This window comes from Falco cherrug, chromosome 20, assembly GCF_023634085.1.
Source record: "Falco cherrug isolate bFalChe1 chromosome 20, bFalChe1.pri, whole genome shotgun sequence".
Taxonomy (NCBI): domain Eukaryota; kingdom Metazoa; phylum Chordata; class Aves; order Falconiformes; family Falconidae; genus Falco; species Falco cherrug.
This window is the reverse complement of record NC_073716.1, coordinates 960,970-970,706: the sequence shown is the minus strand read 5'-3', so window position 1 is coordinate 970,706 and position 9,737 is coordinate 960,970. Positions and strand designations below refer to the sequence as shown.

Sequence of the window (9,737 nt, the reverse complement as noted above, 5' to 3'; positions counted from 1 at the left end):
CTGAGCAAATCAATTACGGGAAGCTCAGGTTTCTTTGTAAAGTGCAATCCTTGGATTCTGCTCCTGCCTCTGTGCCTGCACATCAGTCACCCCCTCTGCCTGTCCTCCCCCAGAGCAGGGCATATACCCAGCTGAGCCTCATCCGCATCGTACAGTGCTTGCTTTCCTGGGTGGGAGGGGGGGCGGACGTGTCTGACTGCACCAGCGTCTGGACCATTTAAAGAATATGGATGCTGGAGCCTTTCCCTTCTCTGATGTGCCTTCTGGCTGGCTGTCCCTCCAGCACTTCCTAATCCTTGTGACTCCTTTGGTGTCTTAGCTCTTCACTGGAAGATCTGTGAATGCACAAAATTATTTGCACGTTTGCTGTCACTGTCTTTATCATGAAGTTACTGCCTTGAGGGATTGTGTCTCATTTAAAGCAGGTAGGAAAAAAAATTCTACATCTTACCACCACCATGCTGTTTGATTTTAACTGGCACATACACCTCATCTCCCAACGATGCAGCAATTCTCCCCTCCCCTGTGGTCTGGCTGGATTGTCTGGGCTGGGCATGGCAAGCTCTTTGGGAATGTCTTTTCCGTCAGGGTGACGAGCTTTCCCAGGCAGCACACATGTGGCAGCGTGGGCAGGGGGGGCCTGGGGCTGCCTGGTCCCCGGCAGTGAGCTGTGATCAAGGCTGGATTTCCAGCCCTTTTCACCTTCTGCTGCCCTCCAGCAACTGATTGCATCCCTAACGGAGTTCAAGGATGGAAACAAGCCAGACTCTCTCTTTATTCACTTTTTAGCCTGCAGAAGGGTTACAGGGCCAAGACTTGCATGCAGCGCTGTACATTATGGCCAACCGTGCTGTAAAGCGGGGGGGACCCAGGCCTTTGCTGCGCCCTTCCTGAGCTCTAAAGCTCGGCCTGCCTCCCTGAGCCCGTCGTGTCCCAGTGTCTCGCGCTCCCTGCTTGTGGCTGGGCGCTGCACGTTGGGCTTCGCAATATCCATGAGCTGCACGAAGGTGCAAGGGCAGGGTGAGCTGCAGGGCAGCTCTGTGGGCAGCGCGTGCTCTGCCAGCCCCAGGCACAGCACAGTTCGTAGCGCTGGAGCTGAGTCGCTTTCCAGACTTCGGAGGCGAGACTGAGCAGGGAGGATTCCTTCCTGGTGATGATTCCAGGCCTTGCATGCACAGGCATCGCTCGCACGTGTGTGGAAGGAAATGAGGTGTGGAGCTGGCTGCTCGGCCGGGTGGTAGAAGGGGCGAGAGCACGTGGTCCCTTTGCACAGCGGCTGTGAGGGAGCAGGAGCTGCAGTGGCCCAGTGACTGTCCCCAACCCCAGCTGTCCATGCAAGCGTCAAAGGAGCCCAAAGTGTGACAAGCAGCATCTTTCCAGACACAGCTGGGTATCCCGCCGGGAAACCTGCCTTTCACTTTATAGCGTGGTCTCCAGCTCGCTCTTTAGGTTGGGGTGACGCTGGTTCAGGTCTGTGAAGTCGCCTGTGTTTTCCCCACAGGTTTTCTGGCTCATCTCCTGGGTCAGACAAGGCAAAAAATGACCTGAGGCAAAGGAGCCAGGGATGTAGCCGGGCAGGCTGGCCCGGGCGGGGGGCAGCAGCCCCCGCTGCTGTGTGCTCCCTGCCCCTCGCCCGGCAAGGCTCGTGCTGATGCTGGCGGTGGCGTGGGAGGCCAGCCCAGCGTAGCAGCAGCTCCCTGCCGCACCGTTGGCACGCGCCTTCTGCTTGAAGTCCAGGGCCAGGCTTCTCCGAAAGTGGGCTTTCTTAATCTCCGCCTGCACCTGAGGGAGAGACCAGAGGTGGCTGCTGGGGCCTGGGGAAACAGGGATCCCGTCCCTTCCCCATGGCTTTCACTCCTAGTGATTTTTTCCCCTTCCAAACCCTACCGAGAGGGATGGATCTGAGTGTTTTCCTCTGGTTATCCCAGCCTGGGGTCTGCGGGCAGACTTCCCCGACCCTAAAGGGGCTGGAACAGGGAGCTCAGCTGCTCACACTGAACTTACCTCCCCATTGCAGAAGCAGTAGATGAAAGCCACAAAGAAACCCTGCCAAAAGAGAGAGGTGGAGCGTGAGTCCCGAGCTGGGATGCTGTACACGTCCCTCCCCCTCCCGGCATGAGCATCGCTCGGTATTCAGAGCAGGCAAGCAGCCCCATGTCCACACACCTGAGAGGAGTTAAAGAGCATCTCATAATGCATCTGGATCTGCCACAGGACCCCGGAGACCTCGGTGTAGGGCATGGCCATGAACACCACGTAATGGACTCCAAAAAGCGGCATCAGCACCAGTGTGGACTTCAGCAGCTTCCTGAGAGGAGGAACGCCATGAGCCGGGGCTGCCAGGAGCCCCCAGCCCCCTGGCAGACGCTGTGAGCGTCCTGGCAAAGAGGGCAGTCGCTTCAGCTGCTGCTGCTGCTGCAGCTGGTTTGTGTGTAGCTAACCGCACGGTGTCCAGCTTGGAGGAGGAAGCAGGCAGAGCCTGAGCGCCTGAGCCGGCTGTTTCGGTCAAACCGCGCTGCCAGAAGCACTGGCTGCCACCGTCCTGCCACCCTCCCTCACTCCCACAGCCGCTCCCGCACCTCTGCCCTTCACTCCCAGCCCCCCGGGAGCCGTCTTGGCTAAACGGGCAGAAAGGAGCCGGAGCAGGGCCGGGGCATGGTTTGGCGCTGCCAGCACTCGCCTGTACTGCTGCCGGGGGTCCAGCTTCCCCGTGTTCGTCTCCCAGAGCTTGGCAGCCAGCACCCGGATGATGTTGAGGAAGAGGAAGAAGTTCACCTGCCGACAAACACCTGCTGTGGTTTTGTCACCCACAGTGACCTTGGGTCTGCCCGAGCAGCCCCCTGGGACGAGGACAGGCAGTTCTGGGTGAGCTGCAGGCAGGGACATGGGGGTGATGCTGTGGTCAGAGCCAGGAGGGACCGATGCCCCTGGACCCTTTTGCATCATGTGGGCCCTCCCTGGGTGCCAGGGTGGCTGGGGACGCAGTGCCAGTGGCCACAAGCGAACAGCTCTGAGTCTCTATCCATCCCCTTTCCCCAAAAAGGATTGGGAGATTCAGCCACAGGATTCTTACCACAATGGCGGCCAAGATGGGGACCTGATAAATCCACTTCACATTCCCTGCGCTGAGGTCCCAGCACCTGAAGAGACCATTAAAGAAACAGTTTGAGAAACCTGAAATCACTGGTAAGGAAAATTGCTGGCTGATGGCTCCCTGTGCCTGCCAGCCAGCATCCTGTCCTCCTACCCTGTGCTCCCTTTGTGGAGTTTGTGTAAATCTTGACCCACCAGCAGCCGTGCTACAAGCTTTCATAACCATCATGAAGCTGCAAATCAGTTTTAAAAATTAGCATTAATGTTCCCAAGGACTCCTTGGCCAACTCATCTAAAACTCCTGCTGTATGTTTGGTGGCCTTTCTCCCTTTAAAATGCTTAATTTTAGAACATGTCCTTTAGCTTTTGTCTTTGCACTTTTTATTGGTTAATTTTATGGTGTAAACCTGCATCCATCTGCCTCCTAAATCCAGAACAAAACAACTATTGGTCTGGATTATGGACAATTTTATGAACAAACCTGTACGTGTGTTCACCCCTCTTGTTTTTTTTGGAAAATTTTCGCTTTCACAATTCTGGTGCCCACAGATATTTGCTAGCATTTGCAGCCCGTCGTTCCCTCCCCAAGGGACCACCAGAGGAGGGGGACCTACGTACTGTGTATCTGCCAGGGAGGCCCTGACGCTGGCCCAGACAGACACAAACACGGCGGGGAGACCTGGAGAGGTTGGAACCAGAGTGAGGAGCTTGGGTGAAGCGTCGCGTTTGCAGCTGGTCTGCATCCCACCGCCCTTCCCTGGGCACTCGGTGCCATGCAGCCACGGCTGAGGCCACGGCTCCCAGCTGGTCACAGTGGCCATAGCATTGGGTTGGGGTCCGTGCTTACCCCAGCCAATGATGATGAGGAGCCACAGGTAGTTCTTGTTGGAGAGGTAGGCCATGAAGATCAGGCTGTGCAGGTAGAGACCTTCCACCAGGATCCAGTAGTGGTTGGTGGCCAGAAAATAGAGGAAGAGCGTCACCACCACCTTGCAGCCAACCTGCGGACGTGCAGAGAGGGGCCCATCTCAGGCTGGCCCCTGGAAACGAAACCTGGTGGCTTTTGCCCTCTGGCCAAGCTGTGCCCCCTGTGTGGCTCACGTTCCCCTCTGGCAGGGAGCTGCATCTCCCCTGGGATGTTCCAGCATCAGGCAGAGCAGGCGCCCTAGATCTTTCCCTAGGGATGGCGTTTCCCACACCAGGGCACCCTGAGCTGGGGCAGGCAGTGAGCCCGATGTCCCCTGCGGCTCTGGTCCCTGCTGCGGCACCGGGGCGGGGTAAGCTGGCAGAGCTGGGATGGCCCTTCATCCCTCCCCAGCGGCATCGCCCCGAGCACTGCAGCCCCGACCCGGGAGGGTCCCAAGCGCATCCCCTTGCACCAGGGCTCCCAAATCCCCTTTTCCCCTGATCCTGCCCCTGGTCTCGGCATGCCACGTGCCAGGTGGCTCCGTTGTCCTGGTGAGGGACCCATTTCTGCCTTGAAGTCATCCTCCCGCATCTTCTCAGCCGTGCTGGCCAGCGTGCCCGAGTAGAGCACCATGTCCTTCACGAAGATGCTAGCCGCCCGGCAGATGAAGGAGGTGAAGAGGTGGACGTGGATGTAGTTGCGCGTGCAGTGCAGGCGCCTGCGGAGAGGAGGGGTGACGTGAGCCCAGCCCCGGCTGCCTGACAAGCTCATCGCGCGTGGGCTGGGGCACGGGGGTCCCACCGAAGGTGGCCTCCAAGGTGGCAGCCCTCCCGCGGGCACAGGGGCCGGGTCTGGGGGCAAGTGGGCTGTTGACACCTTCAAGGGCAGGGTGGCGCGGGCGGGGAGCCGGTCACACGGGGGGTGTTTGGGGCTTTGGGAAATGGCTGATGTTCGTGCTGGGGGTTGGGGCCGGTGCCTGTTCCCTCGGGGGCAGCTCCCCCTCAGGGAGGGGGCGAGGGTGACTCTCCCGCACGCGGGAATGGGGATGGGGCTTCTCCTTACTTGAAGTACGAGAGGATGCAGACGGCGACAATGAGGGAGGCCAGGGAGATGGAGTAGCCGATGGTGTACATCAGGTGCAGGCGGTCAAACACCGCCTGGAAGAGAAGGGCTGAGCTCCACAACCCCCCCGCAGCCCAGCCCCCCCCAGGCTGAGGGCACGGCGGGAGCAGGGCTTGTTTGAGGAGCGGCGGGGGAAGAGCCCCCTGCTCCCAGCAGTTCCCTGGGCTTTGCTGCACGCTTCCCTGGTCCCCATCCTGACCCCTTTTCCCAGCACCTTTGGCAAGCAAGGTCACCTTCTCACGGCTCCGGCTCTCGGAGGAGAAGAGCAGAGCACACTCGGTGTAATTGGCCCAGGTCCTGTTGATGCTGAGGGCCGTGGCCCAGGTCCCAGAGGCGCTGCAGTACCTGTAGGCATGACCTGCGAAGGCAACGCGCGCTGTGGCAGCCGAAGGACCGTGGGAAGCCTGGACACGTCCCCGTTGGCACCCAGGCGAGGTCGCTCCCTGCCCGGGTGCAAGCACTCACCGTTATGGTTGAAGTCATAGATGTAGTCAGGGCAGGGCACCGACACCTCCTGGCTGGGGGAGCCCTTGGGCCAGCAGATGATCCCGTCCCACTCGGGGAGGCAGCTGGTGTCTGGCCAACAACAAAGACACATCTCATGTCCCCAGACTGGGCCGTGGCACGCCAGCAGCCTCCCCGAGGGTGGCCAGGGCAAGGAGAACGTGCTGCCATGCGAACCCCCCCAGCCTGCGGAGCAGAGGGACCGGGGAGAAGGACACGTCCCATCACATCCCACCTCTTCTGGGGCAGGCAAGGCCTCTCCACCGCTCTAGTTTGCCCTGTGCCTGGGGCAGTCTGGAAAGCAGTGCTGACTAATCAGGGTGATGATCTGATCAGCACCTAATTGCGCCCAGAGCAGCCAGGATGCCGGGAGCTCCACAAACCCTCAGGAGCTGAGTGTCCCTGGCCCCATCCCGCTCCCATCGGATGGCACAGCATTTCCCGTGGCACAGCCAGCTCTACCGGGGCTGGCTGACCCATGTGCGGGGCAGGGACGCTACCTTTGATCTTCTCCAGTTGGGCTTTTATGTCTCTCTGACATTTCTCCTTAGCTTCCACCAGGAGATAGATCTGCTCTTCTTTTGTGAGAACATCATCAGGGTCGACCTGCCAAGACAGAACTGAAGTGGTCAGGCCAGCCGTGCCAGCCAGCAGCTCGCCTTGGGTCTCTTCTTCGTGCTCACAGTTTAGAGATTAACCCTCCCCGGGAGACTTCGGCCCACCCTGGTGACCCCCATGTCCCCAGAGAGCTGCCACCGTCTGCTCAGTGACATGAGCCACCCGCGGCTGGGATCTGGGATCCAGGAGCTGGGAGCGAAGCTGCTCCGTGCCAGCAGCACCCCGAAGGTGGCAGATGAGGACACCCACAAACGCTTCCCAACCCAGAGCAGGACCCATGTCGCTTCTGCTGCCGCAAAAGACCCAGCGCTCCCCGCACAACCCCCGCATCCAGGTAATCAGCACCAAATCCGACATCGCGAGGGCTCAGGGGCCGACAGAGGAAAGTCATCTCCTGATGCGGGACCAACGCTCTGCCGAGCCCTGCAGCGTGGGGGTCTCACCATTGAGCAGGACCATCCCTGGGGCAAGGAGTGAGAGTGAAACCAGCGCAGCCACGGGCAGGGGGACAGGAGCACATGTGGAAGTGGATGCGCGTGGCACGGCTGTGCTCCCCCAGCCCTCCCCGGGCGAGTCCAGCTTCCATGGCTCGGGGTAGATTCGAAGGACACAGGGAAGAGAAAAGCGCTGCCCCCCGTCCTGCTCTCTCTGCTCCCTCTTGCAAGGCTGGGGCCGACCACGAGCCGCCCTCCCACCTGTCCCTGAGCGGTTAAAAAATGCACGTCCCTGCGCATCTCTGTGCCAGAAACCAGCGGTACGCTGGGCTTCTGCCAGCAGCGCTGGATGTGCCCGTTGCCCCCCGAGCATCCCAGGCCGGGTCCAGCACCCCGGCCTGCAGCAGAAAGCAGGTGCCCAGTGCCAGGAGCTGCACGATGCAGACGGGTGCAGCCTGCAGCGCCTGCAGCTCCTGGTCACACTGCACGTGCAATCATCTGTTGGGCTGGGATGCTGGAAGGAGTTGGGAGCCAGGATGAGGAAACAGCTTTGGAAGTGGAAAGGAGCTGGGACGCAGCGGGGTCATGTCCTGGGCTGCCTGCAGGTGAGCGCGGCCAAATCCTGCCCCAGAGAGGAGATCCTGAGCGCTCACTTGCGCTTTTCCCAAAAGCATCCGAGGCGGGGGGAGGGGATGTGTGGGGGTGGCTGGTGAGGGGCATAGGGCAGGAGTGAGGGTCCTGGGGCTGCATCAGCAGGGTGGGGGCACAGCTTTGGGAGATGCACCCGGGTGCACCCAGCTCTGCCCCTGCCACACGCCCCCAGCCTCGCCTGCACCACGATGAATCGCCCCGCGCTTTCTGCTCCCCCAGCGCCTCTGAGGCTGCGAGCCTTGCCCTGGATGCTTCCAAGAAATGGAAAAGCCATTACATCGCGGCGGCGCGGCGGCTGCTGGAGACATTTTAGCAGGAGCGGAGAGCCTCTGCCCTCCCACCCGGCCCCGGCTCAGCACCTCTGCGGAGCAGGACGTGCAGCAGGGGGACACATGGCCCCGACCGGAGCAGGTGGCACAAATAGCAGTATTTAAAGCCAGGAGAGGGACCAGAGGAACCCACGGGGCCACGCAGACTTACCAAAGCCCACGCAGAGCTCAGGAGGCAGCAGCAGAGGAGGGCCGCCGTGGTACCTCCCACGGGGATGGATGTCTCCATGGTCCCACCGTATCACTGGGACGGGGACCTCAGGGACGGCGAGCTGGCGGGAGCGAAGTCCTTGCCTGGGGACAAGCTGTCTGCACAGCCCCAGTCACTGCCAGCCCGAGGCCGCGGGCGATGGAGAGGTCTGGCGTGTTCAGCAGGACAGAGCATCTTCTGGGAGCACCTTCCCAGCTGCCCTCCCCGTCGGGGCGAGGTGGCAGTGGGGGCACAGCCCGTCCCTGGCAGCACCCTGGGGTGAACCCCCTGCCCTGGTGGGCACTGCCCCGGCAGCGCTACAGGGATCTGCTGGCAGGCTTGCTAGGCAGGGGGGGTTCTTCCCCCCCCATGCTTGCTCCTATTCACCCTCTGTGTCTCGCCTGCTTTAAGCAGCTCCTGCCGCATGTGCAAACAATCCCCGTTCAGATGGGGATTGCAGAGGTTTGTTGGCTCAGCCCTAGGTGCTAAAATCCTCTTCATTCAAGGCAGATTCCTCTTCTCTTTTCAGAAAATTCTCTCACTGCCTGGTGGCTCATTTTTCAACTGTCACAGCATCCCCCCAGCGCCCCAGCACTGCTCAGTCCCCTTCAGCCCCAGACTGGTCTCAAAGAGCTGAAGGAAGGTGGGAAAAATCCCAGTGAGGTGGCTGGAGGTAGGGAGGCAGGGTGTGCAAGCACTTGAGCATCACCTCGACACTGATGCTCCTGAGGTGGGATGGCTTTCAGGCAGATGCCAGTTTAACCCTTTTCCTTCTCTCGGGATTGGGGCATGTTTTGGGGAGACGTGCTGGGATCAGTCCCACTTCCCACTGGGACCAGCATCCTGCTGCCTTTGCGTGTTTGCTTTGCAAAAGGGCCTCGCTGCACATCTGCACTTGGCCCCCTGCAGCGCGGGGCTGGTGGCTGTGCCGGGGTTAGAGGGATGGTGCTGGCAGCATGGAGCTCCCACCCCGCTGGGCACCTCGTGCAGCCTGTGGACGGGATGAGCCGAAGTGGCAGGGCCAGGCAGTCCTGGGCCATCAGGTCCCACCTGATGGCTTAGCCCTAAACACGCCCCAACCCTGAGAGAAGGAAAAGGGTTAAACTGGCATCTGCCTGAAAGCCATCCCACCTCAGGAGCATCAGTGTCGAGGTGATGCTCAAGTGCTTGCACACCCTGCCTCCCTACCTCCAGCCACCTCACTGGGATTTTTCCCACCTTCCTTCAGCTCCTTGGGACCAGTCTGGGGCTGGAGGGGACTGAGCAGTGCTGGAGCGCTGGGGGGATGCTGTGACAGCTTAAAAATGAGCCACCAGGCAGTGAGAGAACTTTCTGAAAAGAGAAGAGGAATCTGCCTTGAATGAAGAGGATTTTAGCACCTAGGGCTGAGCCAGCTGCTGGTCCCACCACAGCTGACGCCGTCCCCATCAGAGCCGTCCCTTGTCACCTGCATCCCCTCAGCAAGGCCCCAGTGCTGTCCCCTGCGTTTAGGGATGATGTGGATGCTCAGGTGCTCCCACCACCCTGCCAGCTTGAAAACCTTGTGTCCCCCCAGCAGCCCAAGCACCTCCCAGGGAAATGGGGGCACCAAGCAGGGGGTCCTTGATCCCCAAGCAGGTCGTCATTAGTGGGATGAGGCTGAAATCCGAACGCTTGGTGCCAGACCCCAGGGAAGAGCAGGCTGCCAAGCCCAGAGCCTGTCCCCTAGCCGGTGTAATCCATGGCCAGGCACCTTCTTCCACCTCCGTGGGTGCCAAAACGCTGCCCAGCGCAAAGCCACCACGTGGGTGCTGACACCAGCCTAGCAGCATCGCTCTGCCAGGCAGCACCACAGCTCCAGCACGCTCGTCGGGATGCGGCATGGGCACGTAGGGCAAGAGAAGGGACAA

The 9,737-nt window shown here is 60.6% G+C and overlaps 1 protein-coding gene across 2 annotated transcripts; it reads right to left on the bottom strand.

Annotated features, from left to right (window-relative positions):
• Window positions 1-209: 209 nt before the first annotated feature.
• LOC102057917 (parathyroid hormone/parathyroid hormone-related peptide receptor-like) lies at window positions 210-8,030 on the bottom strand. 2 transcript variants are annotated; one of them, XM_014280086.2, is made up of 13 exons: window positions 7,810-8,030; window positions 6,127-6,232; window positions 5,588-5,698; window positions 5,356-5,480; window positions 5,063-5,157; window positions 4,532-4,718; window positions 3,941-4,094; window positions 3,712-3,772; window positions 3,074-3,140; window positions 2,677-2,775; window positions 2,167-2,304; window positions 2,005-2,046; window positions 210-1,782 (listed from the first exon to the last, which is right to left on the bottom strand). In XM_014280086.2, the coding sequence occupies exons 1-13, from the start codon at window positions 7,885-7,887 to the stop codon at window positions 1,420-1,422; spliced, it is 1,626 nt and encodes a 541-aa protein (XP_014135561.2). In that variant the 5' UTR covers window positions 7,888-8,030; the 3' UTR covers window positions 210-1,419. The 2 variants fall into 2 exon arrangements, with proteins under 2 accessions (XP_014135561.2, XP_055553838.1); XM_055697863.1 differs by having other exon boundaries at window positions 2,167-2,308; window positions 2,681-2,775.
• Window positions 8,031-9,737: the final 1,707 nt, after the last annotated feature.

What these genes read in the sequence shown, in the direction of transcription:
- LOC102057917 (XM_014280086.2), bottom strand. Translation starts at nt 7,887, where the DNA reads ATGGAGACATCCATCCCCGTGGGAGGTACCACGGCGGCCCTCCTCTGC. An exon ending in CCAACTGGAGAAGATCAAAG is followed by an intron (nt 5,699 to 6,126) that starts GTAGCGTCCCTG and finishes GTTGTTGGCCAG; the next exon opens with ACACCAGCTGCCTCCCCGAG. An exon ending in GCCTCCCTGGCAGATACACA is followed by an intron (nt 3,141 to 3,711) that starts GTACGTAGGTCC and finishes TGGTCTCTTCAG; the next exon opens with GTGCTGGGACCTCAGCGCAG.